Source organism: Chiloscyllium plagiosum, unplaced genomic scaffold (assembly GCF_037043375.1).
Source record: "Chiloscyllium plagiosum isolate Xiang-an unplaced genomic scaffold, Cpla_swu_hap1 HiC_scaffold_3, whole genome shotgun sequence".
NCBI classification, from domain to species: Eukaryota; Metazoa; Chordata; class Chondrichthyes; order Orectolobiformes; family Hemiscylliidae; genus Chiloscyllium; species Chiloscyllium plagiosum.
In genome coordinates, this window is record NW_028270141.1 from 65129393 (window position 1) to 65147075 (window position 17683).

Consider the following 17683-nt stretch of genomic DNA (forward strand, 5'->3'; position numbering starts at 1 on the left):
CTGATCTCTGGGGTACCCCACAAGTTACTGCCTGCCATTCAGATAAAGTCCCGTTTATTCCTACTGTTTGTTTCCTGTCGGTCAACCAGTAATTGCAGTAGGGTAAGTACAGATGGATGTGACTGATACTGCAGAGTTAGGGCGGCACGGTGGCACAGTGGTTAGCACTGCTGCCTCACAGCGCCAGAGACCTGGGTTCAATTCCTGCCTCAGGCGACTGACTGTGTGGAGTTTGCACGTTCTCCCCGTGTCTGCATGGGTTTCCTTCGGGTGCTCCGGTTTCCTCCCACAGTCCAAAGATGTGCAGGTCAGGTGAATTGGCCATGCTAAATTGCCCATAGTGTTAGGTAAGGGGTATATGTAGGGGTATGGGTGGGTTGCGCTTCGGCGGGGCGGTGTGGACTTGTTGGGCCGAAGGGCCTGTTTCCACACTGTAAGTAATCTAATCTAATCTAATCTTGGTAATGTACAGGATGTGACATTTGAAACTCAACTTTGGATAAGATTATCTTGGTAATGTACAGGATGTGACATTGAAACTCAACTTTGGATTGAACAGAAAACCAAGATTTCAAACAGTCTGTTTCACTATTGCAAGAATCACAGTTGGAGTTGAAATTCATGGCAAGACAGCAGATGGGCTTAGTATAGCATGGAAAACTTAACAGTATGTCCCAGTATCAACAAAAATGGATTTTGCAAAATAACCAAAGTGTTACTTTGGACTTGGCCAAATAGTAGCCACAGATCACAGAAGAGATGAACAACTTAAGTTTACCTTTGTATTTGTAATTTATCTTCACATTAATGTCCCAACTGTAATCAAGCACTTTGTCTTTTATCATGAAACTGTTTCTAAAGTTCCCAACTTCTTACAATGATTGAATCCAGGTTCACACATTGCTAAGTTTTCTATGTTACTTCCTTGTGTAAACCATGTCTGCACCAACAAAATGAACCCAAACTTCAGTTTAGCAAATGCTTAATTTTTACATCATTATCTTGTTAGCTGGTTGACATATGTAAGGAATATTATTGCAAACCACCATACTCAGAACACATTCATCTGTCATTTTTAATATTTTAGGAAAACTATTCTTATTAATGAAAGAATAGAATAAAGAAAAAGCCTTTAGTTTATAAATATGGTGATGTGTACTTTGCCAATATGTATTAATTTATCAAATATTATTTCAAAGCACCTATTTTTCTTTATAGAAAATTAAATTTATTACCAAGTAATAAATAAAGTAGTTGCAGTTACAATATTTTAAAGTTACATTCCATTTATAGAATTATTTAACTAGTTTGTTGATTTCGAATGGGTGGAATCACAAAGATTACATACTGCATAATTATGGTAGTTTGATCCAGGAAAAGGAAATGATGCAATCCATTATGGGCTGGGCTTTGCACTCAAAAGTGAATGAATGGCATCAGCTGTTTTCTGGGATTTAGTTAGCTACAGTAGTCAACACAATGGAGTCAATATGATGTTTATTTTTTTAAAAATTGGAATATCTTCAATTCCAGGGACAGGATAGAAAAATATACATTTTCTCACTTTCAGAATGAGACAGAAGCAGCTGCAAAGAGGTAAACACACAGGGCATGAAAACTGGTGTGATCAAGTGAAGGCTTGTGTAAAATATCTTTGCTAACAAAAGCACGTGCTATTGGTATTAAGAAAATACATAATTACATCAGGAACTACCTATATTTAAGCAAGATACATAGACTCATATGTTAATATAAGTAGTTAAACTTTCTTTGGGAAAGGAAGGGGATGTTATTTGTGTATCTTTCCTTTGAAGCAATTAACTTTAAGAACTCCATATGCTGTGTGTATATAATGTTGCAAGTCTGCTGTGGATCTGCAAGCTGCACACATTCAGAAAGGAGTTGGTTTGCTTTAATGTCTCCTTAATTACATCATGTGTTTTACTATTTTGAATAATTTTAACTCACAAAGTTAATCAATCCCTGAAAAGCAATTCATTATATGACCATTATTATTAGCTTGACAATCAGCATTACTAATACTCCTTTTGTACTTAAGATATAAATAAGATGAATTTAGTTAATATTTAAATCCCCCACTTACAGAGATGATGCTTGAACTCATTCTGGATTTGTCCAGGTCTCTGAATTACTAGATCATTGACATATTCACTGTGGTCTCATTATGGATTTCAAATTCCAGTATTCTGATCCAGTGACAAGGGTATATGTCTAGGTCAGGGTGTTGTGTGGCTTGGCGAAGAGCCTAGAGGTGATGGTGCTTCCACAATATACCTGCTTTTTTATTGTGTAAGGGAGGTAAAGAGAAGGGAATTGCCATTGAAATAATCTTTGTGAGTTTCTGCAGTACATCTTGTAAATTGTATATTCTACAGTCACAGTCTGCTGATAATAGAGATGCATATGTTGACTACAGTGGCATGCAGTTGAACAAAGTACTCTGTCCTGGATGATGTTGACATTTCTGATAGCAGTTGTGGCTGCATTCATCTGAACAAATAATGACAATTCAATCACAATTCTGGTGACAACTTATAGAGGTATCAGGAGATGAACTGTCTGTCACAGAGTATCCGGTCTATATATTCTATAGCATTTCAGCTCTGATCAGTGGCAACTTCAGTATGTTCATGATGGGATGATTTACAATGATAGTGACACTTTGGAAGCCATTTCTCCTACAGTAGAGTAAAAGCTCACAATTGACCCTCGAGCAAGATTTCAGCTGTTTTACCCATTCTTGTTTCAGGCCTTCTCTTCCCTTCATCTATTTTTTACTGTGCTTAATTAATCCCTTAGCATTAAAACAATTATTTGTTTGTACCCTTTAATTCATATTTCTTCCAGCACAAATATACCAGTATATTTAAAAATGAATGCAAGCCTCCCACAAGTTAAAGAAAATTATAGAAATGTACACTTTTGAAAATTCAACTTAATGTAACTATCTAGGCTAGTGCCAACAGTTAAGTGATGTTTGTATCTGCTCAATGTTGTCTGCATAGCTCTCTTTTAATCATTCTTGGTCATTTTGGTTCTGTTTCTCTGTCTTGCAATGCGTAGAATTAAACAAAATTTATATTACAGGAACAAGGCCATTTACCTCAATCAACTTATGCTGGTGCTTATGCTCCTCATGAATCTTATGAAATTTATTTCATTTTGCACTATCAATGTATTCTTTTGATCGTTTCTTGCTCATGTGCTTATTTAGCTTCCTCTGCTTCATGTCATTGTCCACCTTCTCCATCCGCACGACATTTTCTTTTCACTCTGAGTCTTCAATTGTTATCACTAAGGGAGTAGTCATAGAGTCATAGAGATGTACAGCATGGAAACAGATCCTTCGGTCCAACCTGTCCATGCTGACCAGATATCCCAACCCAATCTAGTCCCACCTGCCAGCACCCGGCCCATATCCCTCTAAACCCTTCCTATTCATATACCCATCCAAATGCCTCTTATATGTTGCAATTGTACCAGCCTCCACCACATCCTCTGGCAGCTCATTCCATACACGTACAACCCTCTGCGTGAAAACATTGTCCCTTAGCTCTCTTTTATATCTTTCCCCTCTCACCCTAAACCTATGCCCTCTAGTTCTGGACTCCCCAACCCCAGGGAAAAGACTTTGTCTATTTATCCTATCCATGCCCCTCATAATTTTGTAAATCTCTATAAGGTCACCCCTCAGCCTCCAACGCTCCAGGGAAAACAGCCCCAGCCTGTTCAGCATCTCCCTGTAGCTCAAATCCTCCAACCTGGCAACATCCTTGTAAATCTTTTCTGAACGCTTTCAAGTTTCACAACATCTTTCCAATAGGAAGGAGACCAGAATTGCACGCAATATTCCAATAGTGGCCTTACCAACGTCCTGTACAGCCGCAACATGACCTCCCAACTCCTGTACTCAATACTCTGACCAATAAAGGAAAGCATACCAAACGCTTTCTTCACTATCCTATCTACCTGCGACTCCACTTTCAAGGAGCTATGAACCTGCACTCCAAAGGCTCTTTGTTCAGCAACACTCCCTAGGACCTTACCATTAAGTGTATAAGTCCTGCTAAGATTTGCTTTCCTTGAGCAAACTTGAGGGTCTAAAGGTAGATTAGTCCCCTGGGCCTGATGGAATGTATCCCAGGTGCTGAAAGAAATTGTGGAAGCTATAGCGGATGTCTTAGTGGTAATTTACCAAAATTCACTGGACTCCGGGCAGATTCCAGCAGACTGGAAGATAGCGAATGTCATGCCGCTGTTTAAAAAAGATGTAGGTAAAAGGCAGGTAACAACAGGCCATTTAGCTTAACATCTGGATGCTATCATTAAACAAGAAATGGTGAGACATCTGGATGGAAAGAGTTCCATCAGGCAGATGCAGCATGGATTCAGGAAGGGAAGGTCACGTTTGACAAACTTACTGGAGTTCTTTGAGGATGTAACAAACATGGTGGATAGAGTGGAACAAGTGGATATTGTATACTTGGATTTCCAGAAGGCATTCGATAAGGTGCCGCATAAAAAACTCATCCATAGGATAAGAATGCACAGAGTTGCAGGGAATGACTAGCATGGATCGAGGCCTGGTTAACCAATAGAAAGCAGAGAATTGGGATAAATGGGTGTTTTTCTGGTTGGAGACCAGTACTGAATAGAACAGTAATTCCATCAGAGCATAGATCTTTCTTCATTTTTCTCTTTTTGTATGTAAATTCCAAAAGAGGCTTTTATTGCTATGATGTATCAGACAAGAACACTCCACATTACATACAATCATTCAATAAATGCAGGCATATGCTTGCTAACTTAGATATAATCATAACAGCAGCTGCTGCTGTTCCTAATCACTTATATTTTACATCTGCAGAACTATTTATATAGAATAAAAACTTAATTTGAATGTGTAACATGAGTTTAAATGTATTACCTGCATGGAGATATATTTCAAATTAGTATGCTTTGTTCAATAAGCTGATTATTTGACATGATTGCATATATAGTGACACAGACAAAAGTATAGGAAAAATTTATTTTGAATCCTTTCAAAATGTAATGTGATCATCGCTTGAGTATTGGTTTCTATTCCCAGAAATAAAGAAAAATACTTACAGTACATATTGCTGTATTATAGTAGCTGCTTCTCCATTGTAAATTATTTTTAATTTAATATGTTTATTCATGAAATAAATCCAGATAATAATCTACTACATTTATTAAACTAAAGAAAGATGTTTCTAAAATGTTCAAAAAATATCTTTGAAATCCAAAGCATCTTCTCTTTTCCTCATGTATCCATAGAGTTGAGTATGGTAGACTGAGCTAATCATTGCCAATTAGCAGAAGACAATTAGCTGGCTCAAGCAACATTTTTCTTCAGTTAGGTATTTATTTTTCTTCCATTAAAAGCAGCCAGTGCAGGCCTGATGGGCAGGCCCAAACAATACAAAGTGACTTTATTTTGCTTTCATTTGTTCCATTGTATTTATACAAAAACCAAACAGTGAATGCACCTGTAGGCTATTGTTTTTACTGTGAGTGTTTGTGTTTCTTTTCTCCTTTATAAGACGCAGTGTATGTGTACTTGACTATGATTGGGATGCTGAGAAAAAGGATTTGCGTGACTGACTTGTTTGCATGCAAAACTTCTTCAGAATCTGTGAATAATAATGATAGCCACAGCTGTTATTGGAAATGCCAGCGGATGATTTCAATATGCTCAGTCATACAGTCATTTGTGTATCACGGCTCAAAATATCACTTTACTAACAGGATGGACAGGAATTACTTTTATAAAATGCCCAGGAGCACTGAATCAATATCATACTTTTCAAATCTATCCAGTCCTGCCAATAACATTCTCATATATTTTGAAGACAATCTAGTTTGTGTTTCCCACAATGGAATGTCAAGTTTATATAAAATAAGGGCAAAACATCTCCTTATCTAAGAGATTAATAAACAACACACTTGTCCACTTGTTCAGATATTGTAAAGTCAATGTTACCTAGCCCTGGTATAATAATGCCTGGTATAATCATACAAAGAAACATGAATAAAATGTTTTAAACTCATGGTCAATATTTAATGAGTTGACATATTAATGCGGTCATTTCAAAAACTAGTGATGATCATGTCAAATAATCAGCTTATTGAACAAAGTTAGAATCATCGAATCCCTATACTGCAGAAGCAGGCTATTTGGCCCATCGAGTCCACACCGACCTTTTGAAGAGCATCCCAGCCAGACCCAGACCCCCTACCTTATCCCTGTAACCCTGCATTTCTCATAGCTAATCCACCTACACATCGCTGGACACTACGGGGCAATTTTGCACGGCCAATCAACCTAACCTGCACATCTTTGGATTATGGGAGGAAATCGGAGGAAACCCACGCAGACATGGGGAAAATGTGCAAAGTCCACACAGTCGTCCAAGGCTGGAATCAAACCTGGGTCCCTGACACTGTGAAGCAACAGTGCTAACCACTAAGTTACCATGCCATGATACTTTGGCTGAAAGATATCTACCAGTTATTTTACCATAGAGACAAAAAAAACTGCAGATGCTGTAATCTAAAGTAGACAAGCAGGAGGCTGGAAGAGCATGGCAAGCCAGGAAGCATCAGGAGGTGAAGAAGTCAATGTTTCGGGTGTAACCTTTTATCCTAGGAAACCTGAATTCCTTTTGTGCCTCTGGTCATTTTGCTCAGCACTCACTACCTCCAACTCCCTTTCTTTTCTTCATAGGAATGCTTGAGCCATTCATTACCTGCCAATACCTTCTCTTCCTGTCACTCAGTCATTCTACGTCACCTCTCAACTCTTGTGTATTGTGTTCCTCTCAATCTAATTTGACATTTTCCATTTTCCTACTTTTTCTGTTGCCATTCAGATTTGAACTGCTGTATGTCAGATAACTTCACAGCTATGGTCTCTCTACATTTTTCAGATAACTCACTGAGGCACCCATCACCACAGTCTTATGAACGCCCACCCTTGAATGTCCTGATTTGTTCTCTTGCCAACATGTTTTCTGAGCATTCCCACTGGAGTTGTGGGATAACAGTTAAGTCGTGCTATGCTAACAAAATTCCTGATGTAGTCATTTCCGATATTGAGCCATAATTTACTATCACCAGTTTCTAATCCTTTGTGGCCTCAATGTTTCAAGCTTACTGAAGCATTCTCAAGTCAATAGCGAAGTAAGTGGAGTATTAACTATTAAGAACATTGAGTTGGATTGGCACATTTCATTTAGTCCTACTCAACTACCTCTCCACATTGGTCCATTTCAGCTCCACTCTACAATTACTGTTGAAGGTCTGAAGGCTCTGAACCCATTCCAAGCACTAACACTGACTATAACAGGGTGAGACCATGAACATGTATATCAGAAGAAGAAATGTTACAGGACAGACCAGACTTACACTCAATGACATCGTGCTCACAACCTGCCCACACTGGAAGCAGGATCGCTGTAGAGATGCGGCTGTCAGACTCAATGCTGATGAGGTTCCAAAAGCCAAGATCACCTTTGTTCACACACCAGTGGTATCATTCAAAGGAACTAAAGTGCTTTCACTGTGTTAAAGGACAAACCAATAGCTGGATGGTTTCCATACTCAGATTCTCAGGTAACTCAATCAAAAATGACAGAAACAATCACTGAAACCGCTTAAGGTTGCAGTTCAACATGCACAGTTCCTCCACAACTTCAGTTGCATTCCAGGACTTCAATCAAACCTCCCCAGGTGTAGCAAGCGAACTACCAGAATCCTTCCTCAACACAGCATGAGAACAATATTCAAAATTGACTTTGAAGGGGTGTAACAGTAAGGAAACTGTTAATAGTTAAATGTTAAGAGAAATTTTAATATTTAAATAATAATGATTTAAAAGGGATTGGATGAAGACTAAGGAGATGTATGATAATAGTTAAATCCAATCATGTTAAGGAACAGCATAAATCATTAGTGATGCCTACTCATGTTATTGCACATGGAGCTAGGACCTGAACAGCAGGGTTCTGTGGATGCTGTCTTCTACATACCTTTGTAAATATTGTGTATCGTTTTAAAAAGTTTCTTGGTTGCAAGCATCTCTTCAAAGGTCATCTCTGCTTACAACAGGAGCTAATTTCCTCTGTGCCATTTCCAATAGAAGGGTTGCTGTAGTTATCATTATTATTCAGAGATTCTGGAGTAATGAATCCTTTCTTGCACAGCCCAGTGACCACAAGTCCCTTGAATTTTACCAATGGATCAAGAATCACAACTGTATTTTCTTTCAGTATTTCCATTTTCTCCATAATAGGAGACTTGTCACCTATACCTTACTGTGAGTATCACTGCGATATCTTGAGTATGATTGAAATTTCCTCATGATTGGCCACAACTTGTTCCTTGCCCTGGTTATACTTTGCATCATCTGCCTTTCCCAAACTTTTGGGGTAGTAATGCTGTGTAAATCACCTCTGCAAAACCTTCACTTATGCCTCAGTCCATCTGCAGCATAAAGCATATGCATGGTTTTGTCACTTCCAGACACATCTATTATAATGCTTTATTTTGCCCATTCTCCAACATCTATTTGTCTACAAATATCAACACATTAAATTTTGCTGCTGTATCCTATGACATACAATGTCTTGTTTAACATATTTTGATTGGTGACATGCATTGGTTTCTAGGTGGCCTACCAATTCTACCAGTTTAATATTTTCATTCTTGTATTTAAATTCCTTCATAATATTGCTTTTCTTATATCTTCAAAATCCTGCAATCTTAGGCTTCACTCAGAATCAGAAATCTTCTCACTCTGCATTGTGAGAGGTCCTATCTCCAGACAATTAATACTATATGATGATCAGGGAAATACTAGACAAGCTCTCCTCCTTCCACCCTTGTTGTCAGACATGACATACTTCTTGCCAGGTCCCCAGGATTCAACAACCTCCTTCCCATCTACTGGAGCCTGAGCTGCCTTCTTCTGCTGCTAGACCTGACACTCTGCATAGCCCCCAGGGACTTATTACTTCACCTTGTTCCTCTCCCACCAGCAACCAACACCATTACCCCCCACCACCAGACGTGATACCTCTCCTCAACCCCAGGACATGGCGCCATCTCTCCTGAAATCTCCTACTCACCCTGACTTACCTGAAAAATACCATCAGGGCAGGATTTATACTCTTAATAGTAATGTCCTGGGGAGTGTTGCTGAACAAAGAGACCTTGGAGTGCAGGTTCACGGTTCCTTGAAAGTGGGGTCCCAGCTAGACAGGATAATGAAGAAGGCAACTGATATGCTGGCCTTTATTGATCAGTGCATTGAATCTATGAGCTGGGAGGTCATGTTGTGGCTGTACAGGACATCGGTTAGGCCAGTTTTCAAATACTGTGTGTAATTCTCATCTCCCTGCTAAAGGGTTCAGAAAAGACATAAAAGGATGTTGCCAGTGTTGGAGGGTTTGAGCTATAGGGAGAAGCTGAATAGGCTGGAGGTATTTTCCCTAGAGCATTGGAGGCTGAGGGGTGACATTATAGAGGTTTATAAAATCATGAGGGGTATGGATAGGTGAATAGCGAAGGGGGAATCCAAAACTAGAGGGCATAGGTTTAGGGTGAGAGGGGAAATATTTAAAAAGGTCCTAATGGCCAACTTTTTCACGCAGAGTGTGGTGTGTGTATGGAATGAGCTGCCAGAGGAAATGGTGGAGGCTTATACAATTATAATATTTAAAAGGCATCTGGCCTATATGAACAGGAAGGGTTTAGACCGATATGGGCTAAATGCTGGGAAATGGGACTAGATTAATTTAGGATATCTGGTCAGCATGGACGAGTTAGACCGAGAGCTGTACATCTCTATGACTCTGACTTACCTGGCTCCAAGTTATTTACCTGGCCACCTACCTATCCAGGACCTTATCTGTTACCCAACATGCACCCTACCTGTCTAGCACCCTATTTACGTGACCTCGTACCTAACTGACGTGCTACCCACCTGGCACCCGACCTTTCTGGCGCTCTAACCTCACACTTACCTTGTGTACTTACCCTTCCACAGTAACTGTCAAAGTGGCTGTCTATGATGTTGACCTTTATATCACAAACGTGGCAACTGAAGGTTGCACAATTGTGGATATTATTTGCCTTTCCTCGACCATTTGGCATTTCAAGGGGCTTGTCAGATTTAAAGTGCTCTCCCCATTCATGAAGGAGCCCTGATCAGAATCTCTTGTTGGAAATGCAGAGCTCTTCATTGATATAGAAAGGAGAATAATAATCTCTTGAGTGGTACCTTACCCAGTTTCGTTTGCAAATCTTTTCTCACATACCTATTGAGCATTTTATAATCTGTTTTTATGTTGCTATTTATGTCCCTTGCTAATTTATTTGGTATTCCATTTCTCTCTCAATATTAATTTCAAGGTTAACCTTTGCTGAATCCTAAAATCTTCTTAATCATCAAGCTTCCAGTTCTAAGACAAAAACAGAAAATTCTGGAGAGCTCAACCAGTCTGGCTGCATTTGTGGAAACAGAAACTGAGTGCACGTTTCAAGTCCAAAGACTCTTCTTCTGAACCAAGTATGACTCTTGAGACTTGAAACATTAAATCTCTTTCTCTCTCCACAAATGCTGCTGGACAGGCTGAGTTTCTCTTGGACTTTCTGTTCTCATTTCAAATTTCCAGAACCACAGTGTTTTGCTATTATTTGAGGCTTTTTGACAATATTATAAACTTCTCCCATTAATCAAATGTCATCTTTACTTTCCCTTGTTAGCAATGGTTAGACTACTTTTCCCATGGACTTTCATTCCTCAGAGCATGTAATATTCATCACAAAATGTGATTTCTTTCTATAAATGCTTGCCATCACTTAGCTATTGTTGTATTTTTGAAATTGTTTCACATTTGAGGTTAACCAACTTAGATTAGATTAGATTACTTACAGTGTGGAAACAGGCCCTTCGGCCCAACAAGTCCACACCGCCCCGACGAAGTGCAACCCACCCATACCTCTACATTTACCCCTTACCGAACACTACGGGCAATTTAGCATGGCCAATTCACCTGACCTGCACATCTTTGGACTGTGGGAGGAAACCGGAGCACCCGGAGGAAACCCACGCAGACACGGGGAGAACGTGCAAACTCCACACAGTCAGTCGCCTGAGGCGGGAATTGAACCCGGGTCTCGGGCGCTGTGAGGCAGCAGTGCTAACCACTGTGCCACTGTGCCACCGTGCCGCCCACTTGTCTTTCATAACTACATAACTTGTTTAGATTTCTGATTACAGTCTTTTTTACTAAGTCACTATCAAATTCAATTGTCAGTTTATTATGATTATTACCTTCTCAAAGCTCTTTAACAATGCATCATTGCACAATATAAATTAAAAATAGCCTCTTTCCTAGTTGCTTCCTTGACATACTAATCTAGAAGATTATCCTGTACACACTCCAATGAAAAGATTATGGCTGATGCCATCTATGGCCTCAAAACTATGACACAGTCCCATCAAATCTTGTGGTATTGAGGTCAGTCAGGCTTGTGGTGAAATTCAGTCTGAGACTGCCCCCATTTGGAGTGAATTCCACATTGGCCTCAGACTCTTAAATCTCCCTCAGGAACCTGTGCCTAAAAATATGAGCCATCTCGCAGAAACTCCTCTCAGGCCATTTTATTTGGTGCAGAGGATGGTCCCGTCCAGTTGCTTCACCCGTGTCAATCTCCGAACACACTGTAGTATTCTGTCTTGCCAGCTGCAGGTCTCAGGGACCACAGATGGAAGCTCGCTATGTGAGAATACTCCCCTTTTCTGTTGAGGCTTACAATCTTATGATCTTATGGATTTTGTGCAGAGGGTGTTGCATGCAGTAGCCCCACATGATAAAAGGTTAAGTTGTTTACCAGACTCCTGTGCTGCTTGTGTTTTCTGCGGTCTTGAGGAGTCCATGTTCCATGTCCTATGAGATTGCACGTCCTATTTTGCTTTCTGAGGGCACTATAATCTACCACACACTATTTTTATTTGAAGCTCAGATCTTTGCCCACTTGCTATGAGGGATATGGGCAGATCAGAGGATCTGTTGAACCTGGCCACACTGGTTATAATCAGTCCCAGGTAGTGGGTGGTTGAGGTTATGATTGATCTGACTGCCTGCACTATTTTTATGGTTATGTTTGTGCCTGGATATCATTGGAGAAGGCATGAGCAGTGTCCACTGACAACTGACGCCTTCCATTGCTAATGGGCACTGCATGGGCTGGAGTACATTATCAACTTCAAAAGTGACATTTTAATTTGAATTTTGTTCATTTAAATTTTTGAACATTTGATTTTGTCACAGTATCCCTTGAAACCAGTTTAATTTGGCTCAATTTGATTTAAGGAGAAAGTGAGGACTGCAGATGCTGGAGATCAGAGCTGAAAATGTGTTGCTGGAAAAGTGCAGCAGGTCAGGCAGCATCCAAGGAGCAGGAGAATCGACCTTTCGGGCATGAGCTCTTCTTCAGCCCTTCTCCTGCTCCTTGGATGCTGCCTGACCTGCTGCGCTTTTCCAGCAACATATGTTCAGCTCAATTTGATTTAATTAAGTTTAGATTTTGGGGCGGGACGGTGGCTCAGTGGTTCGTACTGCTGCCTCACAGCACCAGAGACCCGGGATCAATTCCACCTCGGGTGACTGTCTGTGTGGAGTTTGTACATTCTCCCTGTGCCTGCGTGGGTTTCCTCCAGGTGCTCAAGTTTCCTCTCACAGTCCAAAGATGTGCCAGTTAGGTGAATTGGCCATGCTAAATTGCCCGTAGTGTTAGGTAGATTAGTCAGGGGTAACTGTCGGGGAATGGGTCTGGGTGGATTGCTCTTCAGAGGGTCTGTGTGGACTTGTTGAGCCGAAGGGCCTGTTTCCACACTGTAGGGAATCTAATCTAATCTTTAATTGACTTAAAAGAACTTCCATGAACTTGTCCTCTCCATTCAGACTATAAATTCGACTTACACATTGTATATCAACCTTAAATCTCACAGGATTATTGTATTACCTTTGTTCCATGAAACTTCACTTTCCTGATTTATACTGTGTCCAACGCTTTAAACATTATTAGCAGGAATATAAATTACTTCTTCTCTATCTTGTTTCTTATCTCCACCTAAAGAGACCTTACATTTCTGAGCTAAGATTCGTTCATTCTCCTGTTGGTCTATTTTTCCACTCTCTCCTAAAATAAGCAATATTAACTTGACAAAAAGCTAAGAGAACTGCAAAAGCTGGAAATCAGAAAAAAATGGAATTGCTGGAAAAATTCAGCATCTGTGGAGCAAAATCAGTATTAATGTTTCAGGTCCAGTGACCTTTCAGAAACTTTGTGGCTCTTTAGCTACATCTAATAGCTATTAGTTTAACTGATCCCATTTATTTCTAGCTGTGTAATTACTACATCTGATTTGTTATGAGTGCTTCAAGTATTTTGATATGGTACAGTTGGCTTTAACTATTTTCGTTTTTAACTGATGTCACTAATGCCTTTCGTAAAGTGACTTTCCATTCCCATTCCACTGGCTTTATATTTACCCAAATTACCACTCTGCTCTACAATTTTCTCTTAATGCTTTTGAATGGACCATTCCAAAGTCCTTCGAACGTCACATTCCTGGCCTACTTCATTAGTTAAATCCCAATTGACTACTGTTGTTATTTGATTCAACATGATATTGGTTTAGGTGCAGCCTTTCCCAATAGAAGTCACCTCTTTCTCCAGAACATGCATGTGCTCAAAAAAAATCAAATCTTATGATTTCTAGACAGGCATCTAACCTTCTAATCCATTAGAAATTTGCACAAAGTTCAATAATAATCCAAAACAGTGTGATTTTGCTTTTTAATTTGGATCCTAGCTCCTCAAACTCCCTTAGTAGAACCTTACACTTAGTTCTTTCTATGTCATTGATTCCAATGTAGACCACAACAACTAGATCCTTCCCCTCACATCCATTTTTCCCAAAGCTTGAGGGAATGTCTTTAAATCTGGAACTACAGGGAACAGTATCTGTACCCCTAACTTCCCAATTCCCCACTAGTACTACATTCATTTTTATTACTGCCACTTGAATCATTTTATGTATAATAGTGCTGGGTCAGTTTGCCCATCTGCTTTGCAAACTTTGGCCTCAATCACATAGACAACCTTGTGCTTATTGGATAATAGTAAAGTGAAAAGCTCCTTCAGCATTAAACATGGGTCCTGTCTGAATCACGGTCACAACTCATGTCCCTGATCACCAATGAGTTCTGCACCATTAACTATATAAGGAGTGCAACTGCCTCCTCTTCGTCTCCCTGATGCTTTGCATTGTCTGCAACTCAGAGTTTAGTTTAACTTTGAGGTAAAGTTTCTTGAGATGCCAACATTTATTGCCAGGTTCATGATACTCTCCACAAACTAAATAATTATTGATTGTTGTAAAAGTCAATCTGGTTCAATTATGTCCTGTAGAGAAGGAAATTTGTTGACCTTACCTGCTCTTGGTTACATGTGACTCCAGATTCACAGCAATATGGTTGATTATTAACTGACCTCTGAAGTGATCTAACAAACCACTCAAAGGCAATTAGAGGTGTGCAACAAATGTCAACCCTGCCAGTGACACTCATATACTATAAAGACTAAAGAAAAGCTCAATATTTATCCATAACTTAGTTTCACTGGTGTTGTAACCTTACTCTGTTTTTGTGTCCTGTGCCATTCATGGACTACTGTTTATCCACTGCTCTACTCTCCACCTTGTACTTTCCAACTGCTCTGCTCTTGGACTCGTCCTCCTTTTGTGTGGTTCTCAACTGTTATTATGCTGGCTTATCTCTGGAGCATCTCCAATATGATCGGATTGCCTTTGAGAATAAATTCCTATTTTTACAGAAAAGCCTACATTTTTAAGCATAAGTGGCTACAAGGCAATTTTTGTAGATTGCTATTTTGTTTTCTTCTAACCAGGACACAGACAGAAGCCTGAAGACCAGCCCAAAGTTGGATTATTCTCAGAACGTCTCAGTGAGTTGGAACGCCTTCGCCAAACTGCAATGTCAGTGGGTGCCACAACACGGAGTCCTCGTCCTTCTCTCAATCCTGCACCAGCTCCTTTCAGTCCTCAGACAACACCTCAGATTGCAGGTATGTACAAACTTGAGTAGAGTTGACTGCTGCTTGTGTTGTGATGTTCAAAACTATACTTCTAACTCTCTTCATTACTAATAAGTTTGTACTTATAATATTTACGTTTATTGAAGTGCTTGTAAATGGAGATTGACAATGTGTATTCAATTGTTGATAGCATAATATCTGATGAACCGAATACTTAAAAAAGTTGTCTTTATTTTTTGAATTCCTACATATATTGATGGCAGTTCATGTTAAGGTAACATGATTGATTGTCGTCTTCTTCCTTTTGCATATACTGTTTACCATAAGCATATATCTATTTACTTAATCTCCAAGTCAATCTTCTCTCTCCTCCTCAAAGGTGTTGACTTCTGCTGTACAATTCTATTAGGGGTGCGATAACCCTGTGTTGCCTTACCGAAGTGGTCATTATTCATGCATGAGCCCAGGAAGTTAGTAAAGCACATGGTTTTGAGTCCAAATTTAACAAAAAAAGAACAGTGCAGCATAGGAGCCTTTGAGCTTTGTGCCAGTATCCTTCTCAATGAGTTACCTCAACTAATTCTATTCTCATGTCACTTCTCATAATGCCATTCGTATCTCCTCTTTCCAGGCAACACATTTCCCTCCATAAATGGATTGTTTCAGTAAGTTAAATATTACTGGAACCTTATGTTCATATTCAAATTTGACACTATCTTTGCACAGCAACTTATATATCTCCCTTTAATCTTCAATAACAACTCAGTTTTATAATGAACTTCTAACACTGAACAAGGATAATACTGTGCTTCTTACATCTATAACACAGTTAAAGTGTTTGACCACGGGTGATGGGGTTGTTTCATGTGTGTGTCCCGGAAATGTCCTCTGAAGCGTTCCACACGGAGGCATCCTGTCTTCCCAATGTAGAGTTTACACTACTTGATGTTCTTGATGTAGAGTTTTGCACAATGGAATCAATGCGAATACAGACATGCATGAAACAACCCCACTGCCCTGTGGCTAAACACGAACTCCCTCTCCCACTTCCCCAAAGACATGCAGGTCCTGGGCCTCCTCCATCACCAAACCTTACCACCTGACACCTGGAGGAAGAACGCCTCATCTTCCGCCTTGGGACCCTCCAACTACATGGGATCAATGTGGATTTCACCAGTTTCCTTATCTCCCCTCACCCACCTTATCCCAGATCCTACGTTCCAACTCAGCATTGCCCACTTGACCTGTCCTACCTGTCCATCTTCCCTCCTCTCCGACCTATCACCATCACCCCCACCTTCATCTACCTATCGCATTCTCAGCTATCTTCCCCCCAGCTCAAACCCCCTTCCATGCATCTCTCAGCCCCCTTGGCCCAGAAGCCTCATTCCTGATGCAGGGCTTATGCTCGAAACGTCAATTCTCCTGCTTCTTGGATGCTGCCTAACTGACTGTGCTTTTCCAGCACAACATTCTCGACTCGGATCTCCATCATCTGCAAACCTCACTTTCTCCCACTGCACCACAAAGGCCAAGAGTTCAGTTTACACTAATTCATGCTCTTGATGACACCTGTTACACATCGAATTTTAAACCAAAAATTCAATGGGAATACAGAGAAGCAGAACCAGGCAACCCAGTGTAATCTTCCTTACTGACCATTGGCAAACATAATACTTTAGCAAAGGGCCAACAGCAACTAAGTGCAAGCTTTTAAACTGTTTTAAAGATTTCTAACAGTCTCATGATTGTTGTGATAGCATGTTGCAGGAATCATGGTGTGGATACTTATTTTGTTTTGAAAAGCATGAATCACATAATTCGATTCCTTTTTATAACATAAGCATCAACCCAGGATTTGTTTTGTATGACTTACACACACAACTAGAAATATAAGTGCAATCTATTGAATCTGTTCTTGTAACCACTTGGAGTGTTCCCTTGAAACAGTAATCATTTAGCCATTATTGACCAATGAATCTAGTCACAGGTAAAGAGTATTACGTCAATTTTCTTCGCAATCTGTGGCAGTTTACAATCTATAGCAATGATTTACAGGTAGCAACCAAGTGTAATATATGTAAATTATCTTTTGACACGGTAAGAACATGGGTTGTAAGGAAAATGCAAGGAAGCTTCCAGAGGACTTGGATAGGCTGAGTGAATAAGCTAGAATAAAACAAATGAATGTGAGATGAATGAATGTGAAGTTATTCATTTTTGTAGAAAGAAAGGCAGTATATTTTTGAAATGGTGGAAGGGAGGAAGTGCTGGTGATCAAAGGGATGTGAGTGTCCTGGCTAAACAAAACACTAAAAGTTAGCATGCAGGTGAAACAATCAATAAAGAAGTCAAAGTATATGTTAGTCTTTATTGCAAGGGGACGTGAGTACATAAATAAAGTTGTCTTTCTAAAGTTGCGTAGAGTCTTGGTGATTTCTCACCTAACGTATTGTGTACAGTTTTGGTGTCCTTATCAAAGGAGGGTTATATTGCCATATTGGGATTCTAA

The 17683-nt window shown here is 39.8% G+C and overlaps 1 protein-coding gene across 4 annotated transcripts in view; it reads left to right on the forward strand.

Annotated features, from left to right (window-relative positions):
- LOC122543810 (runt-related transcription factor 2) overlaps positions 1–17683 on the forward strand; it is a 157426-nt gene that overhangs the window by 102452 nt on the left and 37291 nt on the right. For 3 of the 4 annotated variants that reach the window (XM_087979828.1, XM_043682622.2, XM_043682629.2), the window contains one exon: positions 15025–15201. The exons of the other annotated variant lie outside the window; for it this stretch is intronic. In XM_087979828.1, coding sequence (XP_087835954.1) covers positions 15025–15201 — 177 coding nt within the window. The remainder of the gene's footprint in view (positions 1–15024; positions 15202–17683) is intronic. 4 annotated transcript variants of the gene reach the window in all.